A 26,919-nucleotide genomic window follows, 5' to 3' on the forward strand; every position below is an offset into this window, starting at 1 on the left:
TCTTGAGTAGCAAAAAGCCTTTGTATTTCGCCTTAAGTTAAATTCTCCATCTGTTTACTTTTGATATGTTGCCCGTTTGGTAAAGTTTCTTTGGGAAAAAAAAATTCTGCCTAATTGCATTTCTATTCAGATACATGCCATGTAAATTAATTTTTAGATGGCAGTGTATATCCAGAAGCCGACTGCTGATGCAATTAAAATGATGGTTCAAGGTAAAGTTCATTTAATTGAAGAATATGAAGGATGTGAGAGAAAAATGTATTTATTCTTTTCACTTAGAGATTCCATGAGGTATTATTCTCATTAGCATTCATGTTTTTGAAGGGTAAAAGCCTTTCTAATACCCATCTTCAGCTACCTTGAATTTCTAAAGAACAAATTATTTTACTGGCTTTTGTTGATTTGAAGAAGATTCATTAAATATTACTAATATGAGATTTTTTTATTTATTTTTTGCTCCTATTTTTTCATGATCTAGTTCCCATGTATGTGTACACACACACACACACACACACACACACACATATATATATATATTTTTATTTATTTATATTTTTATATTTATATATGGAAATATTTTTATATATGGAAATTCTGCCGAATCAAAGCATTGCCACCGTCCGCCACAGCAGGCCGTTCACTTCCGGTCCACCCACACATATATCCAGGCTATAGTACATAGAAACGAACTCAAAGGATTAGCTGCAGCTGAGCAGCATGCAAGCCAGTGCCTTCATAATAGTGCAAAGAAAAAACGCCATAAGAGGGAAAAATAATATATAAAAGGTACCTTAATCCTTAAAAAAATCAGATGGGGTCAATGATGAGTAGTTAGGAGACTGGGAGAGGTTTCAAACAGGCTGGAGGTGAAGATGACAGTTGCCATCCATTTGTCAACCCACAGAGTGCAAGCACATCTCTGATAGCTGTTGAAAACAGCAACAACCGAAGGTTAGGGTATAGAAGAGCAACAAACTTTAACTGTATATGGACCTAAGAATTAGTCAAGAGACCTAAAGTCTCAAAATCAATGCCTCCTGAATGAAGCATTCATACTTGTGTGTCTTGCTGCAGGGTAGTAGATGAGCGGCTGTGTAAACAGCCGTTTGCTCGAACGGGGATCAGCAGAGCCAAAGATGGCGGCCATCGCCGCGCTTCTATTGTACCCACCCGGCGGCGTCTGACGTCACCGCCGGGGGCGGGCCAATTCAGGATGCCCCAGGGATTCGTTCTGATTGGTCAAACGTTGCTCCAATGGGGGGGGGCGTCAAAACTCGCGCATGCGCAGCGCGTATCCCCAGGCTGATGGTCACCCAAAGGGAGGGTGCCTGGCGGTCGCGCATGCGCATTGACACGGTGATGGCGTCGCAGGTGGCCATCGGCGCCATCTTTGAGAAGGGAAAATCACCCTGGAAAATAGTGGTGCAACGGAATAGTTGATCCGTGATCCGAACGGGTCACCCCCTTCGGATCAGCACACACTGTGATCCGCGAATTGCCGTGGCTCCGGAGCTAGGCCGAAGCCGCTGCCTTTCCTAATGTTATGGCCGCGCTCCGGAGCTAGCCCGAAGCCGCGGGCTTTCCTAACGTTATGGCCGCAGCTTCGGCCTACCTCCAGAGCCGCGGTCATAACATTAGGAAAGGCCGTGGCTTCGACCTAGCCCTGAAGCTGCGGCCATCTTGGTACACACGGCGGCAGCCCTCCTCCTCTGGGTTCCTCCTCCTCTGTGGGTGTAAACAGAGGAGGAGGGCTGCCGCCGTGTGTACCAAGATGGCCGCGGCTCCGGTGCTAGGCCAAAGCCGCGGCCTTTCCTATCGTTATGGCCGCGGCTCCGGAGCTAGGCCGTGGCCTTTCCTATCGTTATGGCCGCGGCTTCGGCCTACCTCCGTAGCTGTGGTCATAACATTAGGAAAGGCCACGGCTTTGGCCTAGCTCCGGAGCCGCGGCCATCTTGGTACACACGGCGGCAGCCCTCCTCCTCCTCTGTTTACACCCACAGAGGAGGAGGAGCCCACACTCGGACACACCGCTGGAAGTGTCTGTACTACCTGGGGGTGGGTGTCTTGCCTGAAGGGGGGGTGGGTGTCTTGCCTGAAGGGGGGGTGGGTGTCTTGCCTGAAGGGGGGGTGGTGGTGTCTGTCGGTACTACCTGGGGGGGTGGTGGTGGTGTCTGTCGGTACTACCTGGGGGGGGTGTCTGTACTGATGCGGGTGTCTGCACCGAGGGGGGACTATAGTTGGGGGGGGGGGCGACGACACAATTTTTTTTTCTGCGCTGGGTGACACCAACCCTAGTGAAGCCACTGCAGTGGGGGAGATGTGGATGTTACAGTTGGGGGGGGGGGATAGGGATATTGCGGTGGGGGGGATGTGGATATTACAGTGGGGGAGAATTTTCTTTTTTATTTGCCGATCGAAAATGATCCGATGCGTGACTCCAGATCCGAGGAACGATCCGAACCGTGAGTTTTTTGATCCGTTGCACCCCTACTGGAAAACCAGGGGAACGTGGCCACAACGCTGGGTACCAGCGGGCCACCTAAGGGCTGAAAAAAGGCATGACCAGAAGGTCCGGGGCACTCAGTAGGGATCACCTATGGAAGGACAAGACTGACCAGAATTCCACCAATCTGGTGCGCCCATGGTGTCCATATAGCCAAACGAATGGGTGGATGGACCGGGGCAGGGGCAGCGGCACCGCGGCAGCAAAACAGAGAGACGGCAGCCAATCAGCAGAAATATATAAAGTTTGCAAATTGGCCCCAATATTGTTTAAAAGGCCATTGATTGAGTTGGGATATATAATATTATTATTATTATATATTATTATTAATTGTGTGTGTGTGTGTGTGTGTATGATAAAAAAATATATGCTGCAGGCCCATCCACTGAGTTTCCCGAATATATGCGTATGACTGGCATCCAGCGGTTAAAGCCAGCCATACAAGATCACATTTTGGCTGTTTCAGCAGGGACTATTTTTCAGAAGGGCCTTATTTCGATCCATGTATGGTCATTATGGTTGAACAGAAGTCAATCAACTGAACCAGCCTGATGGAACATTTCCACTCAATTAGTGCTGCAGACTACAGCCTGCAGCGCTAATACGTGTATTCTGATGGTGGGGACTTCTCCCCACTGTCTGACTACAAAGCAAAGAGGATTCCCCCATCCACATTAATGGATGGGGCGATCAAATACATCATTGGACAAAAAAATCTGACTTATTCATGGCCAGCCTTATTCTTCTGTCTGTTCGGCTCACAGTAGCAGCCTGAAGTTCAAACCCTTTTTCCGTACACCCAAACTGAATAACATTTTAAGCCTGTCCTAATTGTACTTTATACAGCTCAGAAAGGATCCCCAATGAAAAAAAAAAATCAATGAATTGGGAAAAAAAAGTATGTGCAGTATCATTGGCACCTAAATAAAGCGGGTCCAGCCATTTCCAGCTGTGACAGGATTAGACAACCAGTGAACAGTATGAAAAGGTTAACTTGTTGGGTTAAACATATAAAGTTTGTGTGCTGCTCATGAAAGCGATACTTGCATAGTTCTGATTGTTTTGTGTTTATAGTAGAAACATGTGAATACAGCACTTCCCGTGTTTTGCAATGAAGCAGATAAAACAGGTTTAGGAGAAGGTAAACAACATGTTCTGCCACTAACTTCTTTCCACTTTTATGGTTGTCCTTTGTATCTCCAGCTGTTGCCCTTTATTTGTGCTGTAGCTGAATTGGATCGCACAGACAAAACTGATATCGTCATTGACGGGTGATTAATTGCTATTGGGAAAATGATCTCATTATCAATTTGTGCTTTCTGTTGCACATGTGTTTTTAGAATGTGTACGTATTTTTGTTTCAGTAATGTCTTGCAATTGCATTTGTTCTTGGTATACTTTATGATGGATAAAAACACAGCTAGAATTTATTGTGAAAGCTGTGCAGAAAAATGCTGGCAAACTGAAAATCCAATTTTTGATAAAACGGAATTCAAAATGGATTCCTGAGGATTGCGACCTGGAGCACTTGTTGGTACCTCAAGGAGAACAGATGATGGCTATGTATGCCATGGCAAATGTTGGTGTGGTGACAGTGCTGACAGTAGGGGGGGCTTCAAGGGGCATATAACTAGAATCTAACAACTTTCTGTATATACAACACATGCCACGGGTCTTCTACCCCAGGGTTTGACAAATTTGCTTGGAATCTAGGAGCCAGCTAAATAAGTTAAGAGCCAGAAAACGCGCCCCGTCCCGACGAGCTTGCACGCAGAAGCGAACACATTACGTGAGCAGCGCCTGCATATGTAAACGGTGTTCAAACCACACATGTGAGGTATCGCCGCGATTGGTAGAGCGAGAGCAATAATTCTAGCCCTAGACCTCCTCTAACTCAAAACATGCAAGCTGTAGATTTTTTTAAACATCGACGATGAAGATTTTAACCACTTCCATACCAGGCACTTACGCAGCTTCCCGCCCAAGCCAATTTTCAGCTTTCAGCACTGTCGCACTTTGAATGGCAATTGCGCGGTCATGCTACACTGTACCCAAACAAAATTGGCGTCCTTTTTTCCCCACAAATGGAGCTTTCTTTTGGTGGTATTTGATCACCTCTGCAATTTTTTTTTTTTTTTTTGCGCAATAACTAAAAAAAGACTGAAAATGTGAAAAAAAAATTACGTTTTGATTTTTTTCTGTTAATTTTTTTGTAAATACGTTTTCTCTTTCAATTACGGGCACTGATATGGCGGCACTAATGGGCACCGATGAGATGGCACTGATGGACATCGATGAGGTAGTACTGACGGGCACAGATGAGGTGGCACTGATTGGCGGCGCTGGTATGCGGCACTGATGGGCACACATAGGCGGCGCTGATGGGCACACATGGGCGGCGCTGATGGGCACACATGGGCGGCGCTGATGGGCACACATGGGCGGCACTTATGGGTGGCACTGATGGATACTTATGGGTGGCACTGATGGGCACTGTGGGGTGGCACTGATGGACACTGTGGGGCAGCACTGATTTTGCCAGGTTGCCAGTCAGTGCCCATTTGTGGGCACTGATTGGCATATTTTTTCTTTGAATGCTTTTTTTTTTTTTTTACTTTTTTATTTATTTTTTTGCAGGATTTTTTTTTTTTTGCCCACCCTGGTGGTCCAGGGTGGGCTTCCCTGGTGGTTCATGTGGCGATCCGAGGGGGGGGCTGCGCTGATAAACAATCAGCGCGAACCCCCCCCCCCTGTCAGGAGAGCCGCCGATCGGCTCTCCTCTACTCGCGTCTGTCAGACGCGAGTGAGGAAGAACCAACGACGGCTCTTCCTGTTTACATCGTGATCAGCAGTGATTGGACACGGCTGATCACATGGTAAAGAGTCTCCGCCGGAGGCTCTTTACCGAGATCGGAGATGCAGGGTGTCAGATTGACACCCCGCATCACCGATCGCTGCGCGCCCCCACGGGCGCACGCGGCATGAAATCCTGCAGGACGTTCTGGAACGTCCTGTCAGGATTTCATAACCACTTCCCGGACGTAAATCGGCTATAGGCCGGGCGGGAAATGGTTAAAGGGTAAAAGTTTGTTGGCATTCCTCGAGCGGACGCAATTTTGAAGCATGACATGTTGGGTATGAATTTACTCGGCGTAACATTATCTTTCATAATATAAAAAAAATGGGGATAACTTTACTGTTGTCTTATTTTTTAATTTAAAAAAGTGTAATTTTTCCCCCCAAAAAGTGCGCTTGCAAATACGGCGTGACAAAAAATATTGCAACGATCGCCATTTTATTCTCTAGGGTGTTGGGATAAAAAATATAGATAATGTTTGGGGGTTCTAATTAGAGGGAAGAAGATGGCAGTGAAAATAGTGAAAAATTACATTAGAATTGCTGTTTAACGTGTAATGCTTAACTTGCAATACCAACGGCCACCACCAGATGGCGCCAGCTTTCACATCTAGTGGTAATAACTTGTAATACCGACGGCTCACCACCAGATGGCGCCAGCTCCCAAGCCAAGTCGCCAGGACCCTATTTCTAGTCGCCATGGCGACCGGGATTTGTCGAGCCCTGTTCTACCCCCACAGTATGCTTTAATTACTGTGTCACTGCAAGTTTCTCACACACATATAAGCATCAGTGCAATCATTTTTAATAACTGAAACTCTTCCTCTACGTATACTTTTCTGCAAACCGGATATAGACCAAGAGCTAACCCTTTATTCTACATTTAAAGATGAATTTCAATAAATGGTTAGGCACTACTTATCAACCAATAACTGTTTAGATAATTTACACCTGGGTAAAGAGATTATAATGTGGACTAGGGAATGCACAACGTATTGAATGATGCTGCATGGAATAGGGAATGTGCAGCACAGAGTACAGAATGATGCAGCGTGGAATAGGGGGAGACACTATATGCAGTACAAAATGAGGTACTGTGCAATAGGAAATGCAGAACATGGTGTACAGCAGGGGTTGACAAATTTGCTTGGAATCTAGGAGCCAGGTAAAAAAGTTAGGAGCCAGAAAACACGCCCCGTCCCGACGAGCTTGCGCGCAGAAAGCGAACACATACGTGACCAGCGCCCCCATATGTAAACGGTGTTCAAACCACACACGTGAGGTATCGCCGCGATTGGTAGAGCGAGAGCAATAATTCTAGCCCTAGACCTCCTCTGTAACTCAAAACATGCAACCTGTAGATTTTTTTTTAAACGTCGCCTATGAAGATTTTAAAGGGTAAAAGTTTGTCTGCATTCCACGGGCGGACGCAATTTTGAAGCGTGACATGTTGAGTATGAATTTACTCGGCGTAACATTATCTTTCATAATATTAAAAAAAAAATGGGGATAACCTTACTATTGTCTTATTTTTTAATTAAAAAAACTGTAATTTTTTCACCAAAAAAGTGCGCTTGTAAGACCGCTGCGCAAATACGGCATGACAGAAAGTATTGCAACGTTTGCCATTTTATTATCTAGGGTGTTAGGATAAAAAATATATATAATGTTTGGGGGTTCTAATTAGAGGGAAGAAGATGGCAGTGAAAATAGTGAAAAATGACATTAGAATTGCTGTTTAACTTGTAATGCTTAACTTGTAATACCAACGGCCACCACCAGATGGCGCCAGCTCACATCTGGTGGTAATAACTTGTAATACCAACGGCTCACCACCAGATGGCCCCAGCTAAAAAAAAAAAAAAAAAAAATTTTTTTTTTTTTTTTTTTTGCCCCCCCTTCCAAGCCAAGTCGCCAGGGCCCCATTTCTAGTCGCCATGGCGACCTGGCGCCCGGGATTTGTCGAGCCCTGGTGTACAGAATGAGGCCACATAGAATAGCGGATGCACAGCGCAGAGTAAGGCAATGTGGAATAGGTATCATGCAGTGCAGGGCATAGCATGGTTTAGTAGGTGCTAGACTATGTACAGTACAGAATGTGGCAGTGACCTTGCTTTGTGCACTGGTCCAAATCATTTGGTGGAAGGGGGATTATGGCGTGGGCTAGTTTTTTCAGGGCTTGGCCTTTCGTCCAGTGAAGGGAAATTCTTATGGCGTCAGCATACCAAGACATTTTGGTAAAAATTCATGTTCCCAACTTTGTGGGAGCAGACTGCTCACCAGTGCACAAAGCAAGGTCCATAAAGACATTGAGCGAGTTTTGGGTGGAGGAACTTGACTGGCCTGTACAGAGTCCTGGCTTCAACCCAATAGAACACCTGTGGGATGAATTGGAGCCGAGCCTGCGAGCCAGGCCTTCTCATCCACATCCTTGCCTGACCTCACAAATGCGCTTCTGGAAGAATGGTCAAACATTCCCATAGACACACTCCTAAACCTTGTGGGCAGCCTTCCCAGAAGAGTTGAAGCTGTTATAGCTGCAAAGGGTGGGCCGGGCCAACTCAATACTGAACCCTACAGACGAAGACTGGGATGCCATGAAGGTTCATGTGCGTGTAAAGGCATGTGTCTCAATACTTTTGACAATATATAGTTTATATACCATAGGTTGTAGATGCTATTAGTTTTGTACAAACCAACCAATATACACCTATTGGGATTTTTTTTTTGGGAAAAAAATATGAAGAATAATACCAGATTTTTTTTTTTTTTTTTTTTATGTATTGGATGTTTTATAGCAAAGTATAACGATATATACCTGTGTGTGTGTGTGTGTGTGTGTGTGTGTGTGTGTGTGTGTATGTATATGTGTATGTATGTATATATATAATATAATATTTTTTTTTCCCCAAACCTGTCAGTTTTTTTTTTTTTTTTTTTTTTGCAAAAAATAAACGCAGCGGTGATCAAATTCCACCAAAAGAAAAACTTTGTGGGGGGATGGCATCAATTATTTTTGGGTATATATTGGGAAAGTCCTGTGATTGTATGTTGCGGTGTGAACAAGGCACATGGAAAACTTTCATTTCTCTGCACTGAATTAGTGTAAATTGTGAACGAGCCCTAGAAATGCCTTAAAAACACAACTTTTTCCAGCATTATGAGCATATGCACCCTTGGCATTGTGCTTTAGGAGGGGACTGGCTCTATTCTTGCAAGGTCACTTTCAGGCTATGCACTGCCCATTTTCTGCCATCTGGCCCCACTGGTTACCAAGTACTTTAAAGGAATAGACATGTCATCGGCCTGGACTTCACTAGTCATCGTCTATTAGAGGTCTGAAGTATTCTAAACTGAATAAAAAAGGTCTGGCTACATGAGTGACAGAACAGGCTGTGTTTGGCGTTTTCTACCATTCAGTTGTTTTTATTTTTTGCGTTTAGGATGACACAGATATAGTCAAGTAGTTTTTTCTAAATATATATTTTTTAATAAAAGGGATACTTTATAAACCATATCATAAGGAAAAAAGGCAGAAGTGTTACTTCTTGTTTTTATTTTAGATTCTACGAAAATACTGGAAGTGTTAATTCACTACATGTGACAGATCACTGGCATGGCAAAATACATGTGCCGCTGTTTTTTTCAGACCTCGTTGGTGCCTGGCTGTGATAGAAGCCAAGATCTTAGCCATTACTGGTAGAAAGATGAAAACGTTCAGGTTCGCTGACTTCTGGCTGCAGTCCATGGTTTTTGTTTTGCTGCTTTTAATAACATTGAGCATAATGGCTCATTTTACTCAGTGCTTTAATGCATAATAAATTTCAACAGTGGCCTAGAGTGAACCCAAGTAAGATGATTGTCAAGAAGAGTGGAACCTTTTGGCAGTCATAAATGTAGAATTCATGCTGTCCACTAGATGGCAAGGTTGCATTAGAGCTAGTTAGAATGGTAGCATGCTTCTTCAGAAGTTTTTTTTTTTCCCTAGACTGGAACAGTTGGATTGCAGGACACCTTTGCTTAGAACAGTGTGTATTGCATTAAAAATTAGAGGTATTAACCACTTCCATACAGGGCACATACGCACCTTCCTGCCCAAGCCAATTTTCAGCTTTCAGCACTGTCGCACTTTGAATGGCAATTGCGCGGTCATGCTACATTGTACCCAAACAAAATTGGCATCCTTTTTTTCCCACAAATAGAGCTTTCTTTTGGTGGTATTTGATCACCTCTGCGATTTTTTTTTTCTTTTGCGCAACAACTAAAAAAAGACTAAACATTTTGAAAAAAAATTACGTTTATTTTTTTTCTGTAATTTTTTTTGTAAATAAGTAAGTTTTCTTTCAATTACGGGCACCGATATGGCGGCACTGATGAGATGGCACTGATGGACATCGATGAGGTAGTACTGACGGGCACAGATAAGGTGGCGCTGGTATGCGGCACTGATGGGCACACATAGGCGGCACTGATGGGCACACATAGGCGGCACTGATGGGCACACATAGGCGGCACTGATGGGCACACATAGGCGGCACTGATGGGCACACATAGGCGGCACTGATGGGCACACATAGGCGGCACTGATGGGCACACATGGGCGGCACTGATGGGCACACATGGGCGGCACTGATGGGCACACATGGGCCGCACTGATGGGCACACATGGGCCGCACTGATGGGCACACATGGGCGGCACTGATGGGCACACATGGGCGGCACTGATGGGCACACATGGGCGGCACTGATGGGCACACATGGGCGGCACTGATGGGCACACATGGGCGGCACTGATGGGCACACATGGGCGGCACTGATGGGCACACATGGGCGGCACTGATGGGCACTGATAGGTGGGCACTGGGCATGGATGGACACTGTGGGGTGGCACTGATGGACACTGTGGGGTGGCACTGATGGACACTGTGGGGTGGCACTGATGGACACTGTGGGGTGGCACTGATGGACACTGTGGGGCGGCACCTATGTTGCCAGTCAGTGCCCATTTGTGGGCACTGATTGGCATCTTCTATTTATTTTTTTCAGCCTTTTTTTTTGGGGGGGGGGGCATTTTTTTCAGTTTGCCCTTCCCTGGTGGTCCCTGGTGGTCCAGTGTGGCGATCCGGGGGGGGGGGGGGGGCTGCGCTGATAAACAATCAGCGCGAACCCCCCCTGTCAGGAGAGCAGCCATTCAGCTCTCCTCTACTCGCGTCTGTCAGACGCGAGTGAGGAAGAGGCGTCAACGGCTCTTCCTGTTTACATCGTGATCAGCCGTGATTGGACACGGCTGATCACGTGGTAAAGAGTCTCCGTGAGAGACTCTTTACCGAGATCGGTGTTGCTGGGTGTCAGACTGACACCCCGCAACAACGATCGCAGCGATGAGCTCCCCCAGGGGCGCGCAGCGGCTCAGAATCCTGAGGACGTCATATGACGTCCAGTCAGGATTCTACAACCACTTTGCCGACGTCAATATGTCATTGGCGGGCGGCAAGTGGTTAATAATGTCTGAACATACTTGACTATGCATGAAATAATTTGGGCTTTCTTTGTAAAGTGACTTACCTGAGTAAACACATGCACGAATGCTATTTAATGTGGGGAAGAAAAAACTTTTGTAGAAGAGTGTACAACTGTCAGTTTTTGATTTTTTTTTCAATGTAGTCATCTTTCCTACTCAATAGGTCAAATCAGGTAGGGATTTGGTTTGTATGGTGGTGGGGTGGGGGGGGGGGGGGGGGGGTCCATGTTGCTGGATTTACATGTTTAATATTGGGTCTCTTTTATAAACAAAATAAGTAAAGGTGCATATGGATTTTTATTTTAAAAACAATTTTAATGGCAATAATTGGTTTGAGATCATGAAAAATTGCAACTGAAAATTAATAGTTTTTGTGCTAAAACATACTTTTTTTTTTTTTTTTGTACAATAGTTTTATCAATATTTTTTGGTGTTCACAATTAAATCACTGTTTAAAGCGGGGGTTCACCCTATTAAAAAAAAAAAAAAAATATTCTAGCATTACATTCGGCATCGTAGCGCGAGCTACAGTATGCCGGTCTTACATTTTTTATCCCCGTACTCACTGTGCTATTCCACATTGAAGATTCCGGGGAATGGGCGTTCCTATGGTGAGAGAAGGTGATTGACGGCCGGCCCTGGCACGTCACGCTTCTCCGGAAATAGCCGAAATAGGCTTGGCTCTTCACGGCGCCTGCGCATAGCCTGTGCGCAGGCGCCGTGAAGAGCCGAGACCTACTCCGGCTGTCTTCGGGGAGCGTGACGTGCCAGAGCCGGCCGTCAATCATCCTCCCTCTCCATAGGCACGCCCATTCCCCGCGGGAGTCTGAATCTTCAATGATCAATAGCACAGTGAGTACCGGGATAAAAAATGTAAGACCGGCATACTGTAGCTCGCGCTACGATGCCGAATGTAATGCTATAATGATGTTAAGGAGGGTGAACCACTGCTTTAAGCATAATCACCTTGCTTCCCTATGAAAGAAATGGGAAATAAATTGGGGGCTTCGACTAGTGGTTGATTTAGTTGATAATGACATCAAATAAAGTGTTCCAGTACTCTTAGGCTAGCCATACACTGTTCTTATCTCGGCCAATTTAACAGGAACTGGCCAGAGATTTCAACCGTTAATGGGCAAGCTGAATGTACCAAGTTGATTGATCAACTTGGGTACAACCAGCCTGCTAGATTCTCTTGAGATCATCCGCTAGCGATAATCAATGTTTTCTCCTGGATGCCCCGCCGCCTTGCTGAGAGAAGACAATTGCTGATCTGTATTGATGGGGGAATCGTGCAACTTTTTCCTGCACCGTGGATGGCCAGCCCTAAGGTACATTTCTTCCTTGAGCTGCAGTATAAAGAAAACTAGGATTGCGACTTTAAATAAGGCATATGAAAAACATGCGCCTCCAGCCCTGTTGGTTAAAAGAGAGGGGAGTTTTTGGGACTTTAACCAGTTGGTAACCGCCCTATAGCCAAAATACGGCTACAGAGCGGTTACTGTACTCTAGGAGGGCGTCAATGTACGTCCTCCCAGAGACTGCGTTGTGCGCGCCCGAGCGGGCGCGCACACGCGATCGCCGGGTCTACGGGACCCGCAGCAACAGCACTCGCGGTAAGGAGCCAATGGACGCGGCTCCTTACCACGTGATCGCGCCGTCCAATGACGGCGCGATCACATTTGTAAACAAACCCTGCGGCTGGGTCACATGCAGGTCATCTCTCTCCTCTCCTCACACCGTTGCAGCGTGAGAGGAGAGGAGAGAGATTTTTTCAAATCAATAGTAAGTGCCAGCAGTGCCCAGCAGTGCCCCATCTTTACCCCAGCAGTGCCATCTGTCCCCCAGGAAGTGCCATCTGTCCCCCAGGAAGTGCCATCTGTGCCCCACTAGTGCCATCTGTGCCCCACTAGTGCCATCTGTGCCCCACTAGTGCCATCTGTGCCCCACTAGTGCCATCTGTGCCCCACAAGTGCCCCAACAGTGCCACCTGTCCTACACCAGTGAACACCAGTGCCACAAAAGTACCACAACACTGCCACATCAGTGCCACAACACTGCCACCTGTGCCCATAAGTGCCACCTGTGCCCATAAGTGCCCACGAGTGCCGCCTGTGCCCACGAGTGCCGCCTGTGCCCACGAGTGCCGCCTGTGCCCAACCAGTGCCGCCTGTGCCACACCAGTGCCGCCTGTACCAAACCAGTGCCGCACCAGTGTCATCTGAGCCACACCAGTGTCATCTGAACCACATCAGTGCCGCCTGTGCCCATCAGTGCCGCCTGTGCCCATCAGTGCCACCTGTGCCCATCAGTGCCACCTGTGCCCATCAGTGCCACCTGTGCCCACCAGTGCCGCCTGTACCAAACCAGTGCCGCCTGTACCAAACCAGTGCCTCCTGTACCAAACCAGTGCCGCACCAGTGTCATCTGAGCCACACCAGTGTCATCTGAGCCACACCAGTGTCATCTTTGCCACATCAGTGTCATCTTTGCCACATCAGTGCCGCCTGTTCCCATCAGTGCCACCTGTGCCCATCAGTGCCGCCTGTGCCCATCAGTGCCGCCTGTGCCCATCAGTGCCGCCTGTACCAAACCAGTGCCGCCTGTACCAAACCAGTGCCGCACCAGTGTAATCTGAGCCACACCAGTGCCACACCAGTGTCATCTGAGCCACATCAGTGCCGCCTGTGCCCATCAGTGCCACCTGTGCCCATCAGTGCCACCTGTGCCCATCAGTGCTCATCTGCACCCCACCAGTGCTCATCTGCACCCCACCAGTGCTCATCTGCACCCCACCAGTGCTCATCTGCGCCCCACCAGTGCTCATCTGCGCCCCACCAGTGCTCATCTGCGCCCCACCAGTGCTCATCTGCGCCCCACCAGTGCTCATCTGCGCCCCACCAGTGCTCATCTGCGCCCCACCAGTGCCATCTGCGCCCCACCAGTGCTCATCTGCGCCCCACCAGTGCCATCTGCGCCCCACCAGTGCCACACCAGTTCCACCTGCACCACTGCAGTGACGCCTGTGCCCACCAGTGCCGCCTGCTAATCAGTGACCCCAGAGCCACAGCAGTGCAACCAGAGCCACACCAGTGCCACATTTGCCCATCAGTTACACCTGCGCCACTGCAGTGCCACTAGTGCCCACCAGTGTTCTGCAGTCCAGCCTCACTAGCCACCAGTATGGCAAAAAATTTTTTTACCACCGAGCAGGCCTTCCAGAAACTATGGGCGTCTGATGACAGCTGTGAGGAGTCTCTGTCCGATTCGGCCTATGAGCCCGTAACAGGAAGCGGGTCTGATACTGATTCAGAGGAGGAACCTGTGCCCGTTAAAAGAAGGCGTTCTGGCGTGGAGCAGCCTACTACTAGTGCAGTGCCGTCCACCCCGCGAGCAGTGCCGTCCACCCCGCGAGCAGTGCCGTCCACCCCGCGAGCAGTGCCGTCCACCCCGCGAGCAGTGCCGTCCACCCCGCGAGCAGTGCCGTCCACCCCGCGAGCAGTGCCGTCCACCCCGCAAGCAGTGCCGTCCACCCCGCAAGCAGTGCAACAAAGGTCAGGCACCAGTAGGGTGTCCTCTCTGCCCCAAAGGGATAGGGGACATGCCAGCCTTCCCTATGGCCTTCAAAACCCCCTGTGGCTGCCTTCGAATTCTGGAGCATCAAGTATCCCCCCTTTCACCGCCCAACCAGGTGTACAGGTGAACACCGATAATTTTGACACAATTGATTTTTTTCATTTAGTTTTTACAGACGAATTATTGTCATCTATTGTGGCCCAGTGCAATCTCTACGCTCAGCAATTTATTCTAAGCAACCCCGATTCCAGCTATGCCCGCCCCTTTCATTGGAGAGACCTGACCGTAGAGGAGTTTAAAATATTCTTAGGCCTGACCTTCAATATGGGTCTCTCAAAAAAAAAACAAAGGGTACGCCTATTGGTCTACCAAAGCCATCCACCACATGCCCGTCTTCTCATCCCGTATGCCCAGATCCCGATACTTCATGATTCTACGGTTCCTCCACTATAATGACAACACCCAGTGCCCTCCCCGAAATGACCCTGCTTTTGACAAATTATTTAAAATTCGGCCACTTCTAAATTTTTTTTCTGAAAAATTCCCCCAGTTATATATCCCTCAACAAAATATATCAATAGATGAGTCCCTTGTAAAATTCCACGGCAGGCTGGGCATCAAACAATTCATCCCAAGCAAAAGGGCCCGATATGGGGTGAAGATGTACAAACTGTGTGACCGAGACACGGGGTACATCTACTCCTTCATTGTTTACGAAGGGAAGGACTCCCAACTACATCCCCCCGAATGCCCCGAATACATCGGAACAAGTGGAAAAGTCGTCTGGGAGCTCATCTATCCACTACTTGGAAAAGGATACCACCTTTACGTGGACAACTTTTATACCAGCTTGCCCCTGTTTAGAAATCTTTACCGGAGAGACACCCCAGCATGTGGCACAGTGAGAATAAACAGAAAGGGCTTCCCCCAAAAATTGGTGAATCAGAAGCTGAGACGAGGAGAGACGACGTCTTTACGGAACCAGGAGCTATTGGCTGTCAAGTGGAGGGACAGACGAGATGTCCACATGCTCACCACTATCCACAATGACACCTACGTGGAAGTCCCCAAAAGAAGCGGCCCAGTGCAGAAACCATCTTGTGTCTACGACTACAATTTATTTATGGGTGGCGTAGACTTCAATGACCAGATGATTGAACCCTATCTTCCCTCCCGAAAATCCCGTCACTGGTATAAAAAAGTGTCCATTTACTTTTTCAGTTTGGCCTTCTGTAACTCTTATGTTATCTACAAAAAAGCAACACAGAATCCCGTTCCATATCTACTCTACCAAGAAGACGTTATCACCGCCCTTTTGTTCCCTGAAATGCCACCAGACATTCTTCGCACTGATTGCGTGAGCAGACTTCACGAACGGCACTTTCCTGACAAAATCCCCCCCCGTCGAACAGGTGCAGCCCGTCAGAAGAAATGCCGGGTGTGCGCCAGAGGAGGAGTCAGAAGAGACACAACAGTTTATTGTCCCGATTGTCCCTCCCAACCAGGCCTCTGTTTAGGTGCATGTTTCCGCCGTTACCACACTATTGAAAATTATTAGGTAAACAAAATTCAAATTCCCTGTCATTTTCCTCCACACCCCTTATGCCACTGCACTCTACATACCTCTGCCTTCTCCGGAACCGACCCTGGACTGTTATACGACCACGATTTTGCCTAATGCTAAAAATACCTCTGCTTTCTCTGGAACTGACCCTGGCTTGTTATACGACCACTCTTTTGCCTAACCCTAAACTGTACCTACATCTGCCTGCTCTGGAATTGACCCTGGACTGTTTGACCACGTTTTTTGCCTGCCCCTTGGATTGATCTTTTACCCTGCTATGCTAGTGGGAACACAGGGGTCTCACACATGTGAGGGGCTCCAGAATTGTTTTTCTGGATGAAAAAACTAATTTTTTAGTTTTCTCATTCCCAGATTAGGGTCTGGTTGCCCGGAGGCTTCAAAGAGATTTGGGTGGGAGAAGCCTCTACCCCTGTCCCCATTCTTTCCTGGCCTTACTACCAGGACCAATATTTTGGCACTGCTGGCTATGTACCGACTATGAACAATATTGCTGCCTGGACAATTCCATTCATTGTCGCTGACCACGTCCCTGCCTGCTGCCTGGATCAGGGCTCTCCTCCTGTGGACAATTGCACTACTAAAAACACAGGTAATCCTTTTTTTTTGTACCCATTACTCAGCAGAATGTATTTTAGGGTGTAATTCTTGGTATGTACATGCTGTGTTAGAAATATGAAGGGCCTTCAAAAATGTGATAGATTGTAAGGAAATTGGATGTGTAATTTGTGTCCCTACAACACCTGATGGTGCTTCTTGGATGTTGGGTCTCTATGTGGCCAGGCTGTGTAAAAGTCTCACACATGTGGTATCGCCATACTCAGGAGGAGCAGCAGAATATATTTTGGGGTGTAATTTTTGCTATGTACATGCTATGTGTTGGAAATATCCTATAAATGGACAACTTTGTGTAAAAAAAAATGCGTTTTAATTTTTTTTCCACATTTTCCAAAAACATCTGCAAAAAAATGAACTGTTCAAAAGACTCATTATGCCTCATAGATTATACGTTGGGGTGTTAGCTTTCCAAAATGGGGTCACTCTGTGGGCGTTTCCATTGTCCTGGTGCTCCAGGGCCTTCAAAAGTGTAATAGGTGGTTGAGAGATTAGATGTGTAATTTATGCTCCTAGAATGCTTGAAGTTGCTACTTCGGTGTTGGGCCTCTGTATGTGGCCACGCTGTGTAAAAGTCTCACACATGTGGTATCGCCATACTCAGGAGGAGCAGCAGAATATATTTTGGGGTGTCATTTGTGGAATATACATGCCATGTGAGAGAAATAACCTGTTATAATGACAATATTGGTATGAAAAAAAAAAAAAAAAAAAAATAATTTTGCAAAGAATTGTGGGAAAAAATGGCAACTTCAAAAAACTAACTATGACTCTTACTAACTACCTTGGAATGTCTACTTTCCAAAAAGGGGTCATTTGGGGGGTATTTGTACTTTATTGGCTTGTTAGGGTCTCAAGAAATGAGAGAAGCTGTCAGTACTTCAGGTGTGATCAAATTGTTCAATTTTCAGAAATTGGTACCAAAGCTTGTAGACCCTATAACTTTCACCCAGACTAAATAATATCCAATTTTTTTTTTTTTTTTTTACCAAAAATATGTAGCAGTATGCATTTTAGGCCAAATGTATGAGGAAAATTACTTTTTTACAAAATGATATGATAGAAATGAAGAAAAATTCATTTTTTTACAAAATTTTCGTTCTTTTTTCATTAATAGCGGGAAAAAAAAAAAACGCAGAGGTGATCAAATACCACCAAAAGAAAGCTCTATTTGTGGGAAAAAAAGGACAAAAATTTCATTTGGTTACAGTGTTGTATGACTGAGTTATTGTCATTCAAAACGTGAGAGCACCAAAAGCTGAAAATTGGTCTGGTTATTAAGGGTGTTTAAGTGCCCAGTTGTCAAGTGGTTAAATGAGATGAGTCTTTAAGCAAACAGTAAGTATAAATAAAGTTGTATATGTGATAACCATGCTCACACTTGCCACCCAAAAATTCAACTGTCTAACTGTATATGTTAAAAGCAGAGGATTGGTTGCACACATTTGCAAATACATGGTTAGGCTGCAGGCCTCGCCACGGCTCTCTGCATTCTGCAGTCCTAACTAAACTTGAGCTGCATTAGTTGGTCATGTAGTGGTCTAGGAAGCCAAGAACTCTGCACCTGGAAAATGGCAACTATCTATTGCATTTACCTCCCTTAGGCCTTCACTGTGTTCCCTCTTTAAGCACATAAGAGATAGTAAATATAGCCTTGCTTATTACATTGTAGAAGAAAAAAATATTTTCATGGAAATTCAGGAAGTACACCTTTTCATTTTCTGCATAGTAACAGGTAGTTGCAGTGCATGGCACCTTTAATACAATTTTGCAGGCACCATTTTCATGTAATGTTAATCTGCTGAGGAAAACTCTATAAAGTGCGGATGGACACATCTCCTGCTGTGCCTTTTTGTATTTTGACAGTTGTCAAAATACCTCAACAGTGGCTGCTTCTGAGTGGATGCCACTGGCGTAGCGGGGACGGGAGGGTTGGCAGGGGGGGCCGTTGCACCGGGCGCAAAATTGGCAGGGGCGAAATCGCGGGGGGTCCGTGTCACTTTTGTAAAATCATATATGGTGTCACTGTTCCTCCGGCCACCATTTTGCGGCAGCTGGCGCCCTGTGATTGGGCGTATGCGGTCATGTGCTGGCGGGGCTGGCCAATCCAGAAACGTGGGCGGGCGCGTGCGCAAAGGCTGCCCCTGGAGGAGTCCCACCCGCGCAAGTTCTGTATCCGCTGGGGCCTAACATTTCCCCACGCTCAGCTGCTTGGCCGGCCTCTCTGCGCCCAGATTGCGGCCGAATTCGCGGAGACGGCCTCATTTCTATTAGGCAGGTGTGCGGCCGGGTCCCCCCCACACTCTGAGGCAGTGAGCTGGGCTTCTCCCTTTGCTGGCACGGCGGCGCCGCTCACCACGGCTGGCTACACAGCCGCCTCCACGGCCGCCGGCCAGCCTTCTGCTCTAGGCTTAGAAGGAAGGAGGGCTTCATTACGTCAGGCCGGTCATGTGACCGTGAAGGGGGAGGAGCTGCTGGAGGAGGCCTGATGTCTTAAAAGGAGCTGGACGTCTAGAAAGGTAAGTGACACAGTATGGCAGCCTGCCAATGTTTTTTTTTTTTTTTTTTTTATAGCTTACCTGTCAATGTTTTAAATGAGCAGTTAAATAAAAATGCCTAAACGACCCTGAAATAAGAATCTGATTGGCAGCTGTGGAGAAATACCTCCTGCTAGTAAATATATATTTTATTTTCATTGATATCATGAAACTTTCAGACTTCATCAGCTTCTTCTTGCTAGTTGGATCACTAGCAAGAAGAAGCTGATAAAGTCTGAAAGTCTCACGATATCAATGAAAATAAAATATATATTTACTAGCAGGAGGTATTTCTCCACAGCTGCCAATCAGAACTAAATGGAGTTCTTTAACAGTGAAAATGCAGTGATTCATAGTACACAACTATGAATCCTTGCTAATTGGTCTATTGCTACTTTCACACTGGATCGGTGTGCTGTCAGCGGTAAAATGCCGCTGTTTTTAGCGGCGCTTTACTGTCCTTTTTGTGTGGCGCTATTTGGCCGCTAGCGGGGCACTTTTAAGCACCGCTATCAGCCGAAAAAGGGTTAAAACCGCCATCAAAGTGGCTCGGCGGCCCTGCACCTTGATTTCAATGGGCAGGAGCGCTTTAGGAGCGGTGGATACACCGCTCCTACAGCGCCTCAAAAGATGCGGCTGGCAGGACTTTTTTGAGCGTGCTTCCTGCGCACCGCTACAGTGTGAAAGCCCTGGAAGACACTTTTTCAGGGCGCTTTGCAGGCGCTATTTTTAGCTCTTTAGTGCCCTCAAAGCACCCCAGTGTGAAAGAAGCCTAAGTGCAGAATCATGAAATCTGGTTGTTACAGGTTACTAAACTCTCCAAACCAACCAGCAATACTCTTGTACCCCTTTCACACTGGGTTACTTTGGCTCTTTAATTAGTCAGGAGAAGCACCGCCAGACAGATCACTGTGTTCCGGGGAGCCCAGTGCCTCCCGTAGTGTTGTGACAATGCAGCCCTGGGTGGCTCTAAAACATGTTGGCCACCTCAGGCGCTAAGGTCACCCCCAGCTGCCGGTGTTTGTCAGTCCCATTCTTCACATAGATGCTCGGGGATGGTGGGACGGGAACCTGCGATATGGGTTTGCCGACCTGCCATCCCAGATCAGGAGGTGGCGGGCCACGTCACAGGGCACTGTGGGCCAGCATTTGGGCACCCGTGCTCTAACATGATTCTGTTCAGTGACTTACTATTCTTTTCAATTTACATGCTTAACATTTTTTTTTCTTTTTTTTTTTTCTCCTAGAAAAGCACAAGAAGAAAATAAAAAAGTTGTTTTGGCTGGATGTGTCCCTCAGGCTCAGCCGCGTCAAGAATATCTCAAGGGTCTAAGTATAATAGGGGTAAGTTGATGTATATCACAAGAAGAATTATATCATTTGCATTTTGCTGAAGCTGCACTGAAAACCTCTCATGTATTACCAATCTATCCTTGGAATACTTGCAGCTTAATAGTATTGCTCACACAATTATTGTAGTCTGCTTTCTCTTCAGTTTCACAGTTCAGAAAAGGCTCATGTTGAAGAAAAGGGAAAAATGTCATCATTTTTACCTCAACCAATGCAGGCCTATTTAGCTTGTAAGCCTTTGCTTAGAAGTGGCTGATTGAGAGGCATTTTTTTTATTTAACCCAACCACCAATAAAAAAAACAAAAAAACTTGCAAACCATTAAACAAATCTCTGGAATATGGTTATTGCACATTGGATTTATAACTTTTGTCTTTCTGGATGCTTGTTCGCACCTGCCTTTTACCACTTTTGTTTCATATGTCAGAGTTCTGCATTTTCCTGGCAGTAGTAAATGTCCAAAGCATTTTGTGAAACATTGACAAAAAATGTCAGTCAAATTTGGATTGTCAATATTCTGACACTAACTGAAATATTACATGTAATTTCTAGCTGCCATCAAAGCACCACTGTTTCTTTGTCTTTTCATAAGAAATGTGAAAAAGATTTTTTTTTTGTTTTGTTTTGTTCGCGACACCACTTAGGGTGGTGACACCTAAAGACTGGGCTATATGACTCTTCTTCAAGGTTGGTTTGCTTGATTTTCAACAGGTTTGAACATATAGGGGGTTTCAAAACTTGTGGATTATAGATCCAACCTAAATTGCGGGGGACTTTCAAAGTGGCCATATACCGTATTTTTCGCTCTATAAGACGCACCTGACCATAAGACGCACCTAGGTTTTAGAGGAGGAAAACAAGAAAAAATAATGTTCTTAACCAAATGGTGTACTAAAATAACCAGTGCCAAAGAAATGCAGCCCGACCTGTGCCATCGCTCTGGCTGCTCTGTCCCACAGCAGGGGACAGAGGGGGTCCCACACCTTCATTCAGGGGACCCCCTCCTTGTACCACGACTCTCACCCCTGCCCCAACCTCTCACAAAGTAGTAATAAAATTGCACTGTGTAGAGCTCCTCTTACCTTAACTATTGGTACTGTAGCTGTGGCTGGCTTCCGCGTCCTCTGTGGCTGGCTGGCTTCCGCGTCCTCTGTGGCTGGCTGGCTTCCGCGTCCTCTGTGGCTGGCTGGCTTCCGCGTCCTCTGTGGCTGGCTGGCTTCCGCGTCCTCTGTGGCTGGCTGGCTTCCGCGTCCTCTGTGGCTGGCTGGCTTCCGCGTCCTCTGTGGCTGGCTGGCTTCCGCGTCCTCTGTGGCTGGCTGGCTTCCGCGTCCTCTGTGGCTGGCTGGCTTCCGCGTCCTCTGTGGCTGGCTGGCTTCCGCGTCCTCTGTGGCTGGCTGGCTTCCGCGTCCTCTGTGGCTGGCTGGCTTCCGCGTCCTCTGTGGCTGGCTGGCTTCCGCGTCCTCTGTGGCTGGCTGGCTTCCGCGTCCTCTGTGGCTGGCAGGCTTCCGCGTCCTCTGTGGCTGGCTTCCGCGTTCTCTGTGGCTGGCTGGCTTCCGCGTCCTCTGTGGCTGGCTCTCGCGTCCTTTGTGGCTGGCTGGCTCCCGCATCCTCTGTGGCTGGCTCCTGTGACTGGCTAGCATCCTGGCTCTGCGGTGGATGGCTGGGTGGCTCTTGTGTGTGGCTGGCTGGTTTTCTGGTGTAAGCGCATCACCCTGGGTGGATGGCTGGCACCCTGGCCCTGCTGTAGGTGGCTGGTTGGCACTCTGCTGCGGGTGGCTGGCCTGGCTCCCTGCTGTGGGTCAGTGGGTGGGTGACTGGTATGGTACGCCCTGTTGCAGGTGGCTGTCCTGGCTCCGTGATGTGAGTCAGTGGGTTGCTGGCATGGTGCATCCTGCTGTGGGTGGCTGGCCTGGCTCCCTACTGTGAGTCAGTGAGTGGGTGGCTGGCACGATGCACCCTGCTGTGGCTGACAGGGAGAGGTTGGCTGGCTGACAGAGGGAGGGGGCTTATAGAGAGTGGGGCTGATAGACAGAGGGGGAGGGGGGCTGACAGAGGGAGAGAGGGTGCTAATAGAGGGGGTGGGCTAACAAAGGGGGCACTGACAGAGGGGGTGAGCTGACAGAGGGAGGGGGTGCTGACAGGGGTGGGCTGATTAAGAGAGGTGGGCTGACTGACAGATGGGGAGGGGGCGCTGACTGACGGAGAGAGAGGGGGAGCTGACTGACAGAGGGGTGGGTTGATGGAGAGGTGGGCTGACTGACAGGGGGAGGGGGGCTGACCAACAGAGGGGGAAGGGGCTGACAGAGTGATCAGAGGTAGACCTTTAGGAGACACACAGCCACCAGGCAGAGAGGCTGGACTCACTTGCAGCTGTTCCGGTCGCCATATAATGCGATCACTCATAGACCCGCCCCGCAAATGACCCGATTTGGCCAATCACAGGGCACTCGTCGCCCATCGCTGAGCTTGTCTCACAGCGGTCACTCTGTGTGAAATGTGCCAGCCGCCAGGGGCTGCATTTGTGCGGGAGGCAGCAGTGGGAAGACTTTCGCTTTTTCTCGTGCAGGGGGGTGGCTTCGTTGATTAAAACACAGCACAGAGTTGGGGGGGGGGGGGGCGTTTCCGGCGGGGGGGGGGGCGTTGCCAGCGGCGGCGGAGGCTGGTGCCTGCGGTACTTTCGCTCCATAAGACGCAGGGACGATTTCCCCCATATTTTTTGGGGGAAAAAGAGCATCTTATGGTCCAAAAAATTCGGTATGTACAATGGGCATAACCAGCCTGAATACAAACTTCTACTAGCGATTAGGGATGAGCTCTGGCATGTTCGCATCCTAGTCTGAACCCACCTGAACTATCCGGCCAGGAAGCTGTCACTGCAGAAAACCAATCCATAAGTGGGCAAGGCATTTCCCATCCCGAAGCTGCACATATTCATGCCCCTTGTAGCTAAGTTTCAAGTGCACAGTGGAAAATTGTTTCACAATTAAAAGTGTTCTTTGACAGCACAGAAAGCTTTTATCATAATCTGTCATAAACTTTGTTCTGCTCCATTCATCTTTGGAATTGGACAGGATATTTTTCATAGCATATGCTGCTGTGGGGCTTTACTTTTCTATGATCAAAACATTTTTTAATAAATACCTGCATAGCAACATATTATGAAATAATTTGATCCACAAATTTGCAGAACAGCAAACCCCTATATTTTTTTATGTTTGTGTGTACTGTCATTCTTTTAGTGGTTAAATGTCTTTGATTTATATTTTTTTTGTGTGTTATAATTCATCACTGAGTGGCACCTTTTTACTGGCACACTGACTGAAGAAAAAATTCTTCACACTTAAACCTCATACACACTATCGGACTTGCATCTGGTTTTTCCATGGATTTTGGTCCGGAGGGCGTTGGCCATGAACTTGGTATGCATACAGAAGGCACAACATTTTCAGCCAACAAAACAAATCTTGCAAAAGTTCATTTATTTCACTAATGCAACTTTAAAAGGTGAAACTAATATAAGAGATGGACTCATTACATGCAAAGCAAGATAGTTCAAGCTGTGATTTGTCATTATTGTGATGATTATGGCTTACAGCTCATGAAAACCCCCCAAATCCACAATCTCAGAAAATTAGAATATTGTAAAAAGGTGCAATATTCTAGGCTCAGTGTCCCACTCTAATCAGCTAACTGAGCCATAACACCTTCAAACGGTTCCTGAGCCTTTTTAATGGTCTCTCAGTCTGGTTCAGTAGGAATCACAATCATGGGAAAGACTGCTGACCTGACAGTTGTGCAGAAAACCATCATCGACACCCTCCAAAAGGAGGGAAAGCCTCAAAAGATATTTGCAATAGTAGTTAGATGTTCCCAAAGTGCTGTATCAAAGCACATTAAAAGAAAGTTATGTGGAAGTGACAAGTGTGGAAGAGAGGTGCAGAAGCAGCAGGGATGACCGTAGCCTGGAGATGATTGTCAGGAAAAGGCCATTCAAAAGTGTTGGGGACTTTCACAAGGAGTGGACTGAGGCTGGAGTCATCAAGAGCCACCACACACAGACGGATCCTGGACATGGGCTTCAAATGTCATATTCCTCTTGTCACTCCTGAACAACAAACAACATCAGAAGCGTCTTACGTGGGCTAAAGAAAAACAGACCTGGTCTGTTGCTCAGAGGTCCAAAGTCCTCTTTTTCTGATGAGAACAAATTTTGCATCTCATTTGGAAACCAAGGACCCAGAGTATGGACGAAGAATGGAGAGGCACACACTGCAAGATACTTGAAGTCCAGTGTGAAGTTTCCACAGCCTGTGTTGATTTGGGGAGCCATGTCACCTGCTGGCGTTTTGTCCACTGTGCTTCATTAAGTCCTGGGTCAATGCAGCCGTCTACCAGGAGATTTTGGAGCACTTCATGCTTCCTTCCGCAGACTAGCTCTATGGGGATGCTGACTTAATTTTCCAGATGGACTTGGCACCTGCCCACACTGCCAAAAGCACCAAAACATGGTCCAATGACCGTGGGATAACTGTGCTTGATTGGCCAGCAAACTCGCCTGACCTGAACCCCATAGAGAATCTATGGGGCATTGCCAAGAGAAAGACATGAGATCAAACAATGCAGAAGAGCTGATTGAAGCATCCTGGTCTTCCATAGCACCTCAGCAGTGCCACAGGCTGATGGATTCCATGCCATGCCGCATTGAGGCAGTAATTGCTGCAAAAGGGACCCAAACCAAGTACTGAGTACATATGCATGCTTATACTTTTCAGAGGTCTGATATTGTTCTTTTTTTTTTTTTTTTTTTTTTTCACGTCAGACATAACCACAGCAAGAGACCTGCTCATGATTTTATTCATAATTCCGTCTCCATTTCAGGTATAGCATCATTTGTGGTAGTTTATTTATATATTTTTTTTTTCCTGATTCTATATTTGTTATTCTGCTATTTGCATATTGTTTAAACAATTTTTTTTTTTTTTTTTTTTTTTTTTTTTTAAGCATATCTTCTTTCAGCCCTTTAACAATTTAAACGGGCTAGAGCGTTCCTCATATATACGAGATCCAACATGCTATCATTACGTAATGACGTGACACATCACCCCATCCCAGTCCCCTCCCTCCCCTCCCTCCCCCCCACTACCCTTCCCACCCCTCCCAGACCATCTCCCGACTCCACCTAGTATTTTTATTTCCTATATTGCTGCATTCTTATTCCTCTCTCATGTTTTCTGCGTATTTCCGAGACTTTTTAAAATCAATCCATGTTTCCCAGATATCCTTATTTCCTGCCTTGTTCTTTTCGCCACCGTATTTTACTTTCTCCCTCCTATAAGTACCCTCTACAGAGTCGATCCATTCCCATATTTGCGGGCTTACCGGGTTTCTCCATTTTAGGGGTATCAATCGTTTCGCAGAGTTCAACAAATGCGGAATTAGTGATCCCCTATAATCGTTCACTGGCGTTTCTCCCCCATGAAAGAGGACTATCCAAGGATTATTTTCCAATTCTTTTTTAGTTATCTCTTTTATCAAAGCCAAAACTTTTCCCCAGAACGTTTTGATTTTTACACAGGTGGGCCATCGTTCCTCTTGCCTCACATCCTCTCCAACATTCCTCTGACTCCCCTACTCCGAATTTGGCCATTTTATCTGGGGTAGTGTACCATCCTGTCAGACACTTGAAGTTCATCTCGGCGGTTTTTACATCAATCGCCGAAGTATGTGTCAAATTAAGGATTCTCCCTATGGTCGTCTTCCCCCTTGGAACTCCTAGGTCTCTCTCCCATTTCTGTATGTAGTTTAGCGTATCCGACTCATCTATTTTCTGTAAATATTTATATACTTTGGAGATATTTCCTTTTGAGCTTTCGGTACTACACATCTGTTCCAATGTAGTGTACTCCTCTCGTGACCTCAATGGGTGTGGGAGGCACTTAACGAATGACACCAACTGAAGGTATCTCCACTCGCTGAGTGCCTCCATTTCAATCCTAATTTCGTGAAGGGTCATAATTTTGCCCTCTAGTGTTATGTCTTTTAACTGTGTTCTATTTTTAATCCACTTACCACCTACCTCTTTAGTCCCAGGTGCAAAATATTCGTTTTCTTTCAAATCTATAAGGGGTGAGTTGAATTTCGTTTTTAATTGTTTGTGTAATCGATCCCATATCCTTAAAGCGTTATGTGTAATTGCGTGTGTTGACGTGTGTAGGGTTCTATAGTGTGGGGGGTTCCAGATTAATCTCCCTAACTGTGCCCTCGCTAAGGTGCATTCAATACTTATCCACCTTTTATCCTGTGACTCTTTAGCCCATTCTATGACCCGTGTGAGGACCGAAGCGTTGTAGTATAATCTAATGTCAGGTACAGCCAGGCCG

At 46.9% G+C, this 26,919-nt stretch overlaps 1 protein-coding gene across 3 annotated transcripts in view; it reads left to right on the plus strand.

Moving 5' to 3' along the window:
* CDKAL1 (CDK5 regulatory subunit associated protein 1 like 1) overlaps window positions 1-26,919 on the plus strand; it is a 947,145-nt gene that overhangs the window by 187,075 nt on the left and 733,151 nt on the right. For all 3 annotated transcript variants that reach the window (XM_040353783.1, XM_040353784.1, XM_040353785.1), the window contains exon 6: window positions 20,438-20,534. In XM_040353783.1, the coding sequence (XP_040209717.1) occupies window positions 20,438-20,534 (97 nt within the window). The remainder of the gene's footprint in view (window positions 1-20,437; window positions 20,535-26,919) is intronic.

Source organism: Rana temporaria, chromosome 5 (assembly GCF_905171775.1).
Source record: "Rana temporaria chromosome 5, aRanTem1.1, whole genome shotgun sequence".
NCBI classification, from domain to species: domain Eukaryota; kingdom Metazoa; phylum Chordata; class Amphibia; order Anura; family Ranidae; genus Rana; species Rana temporaria.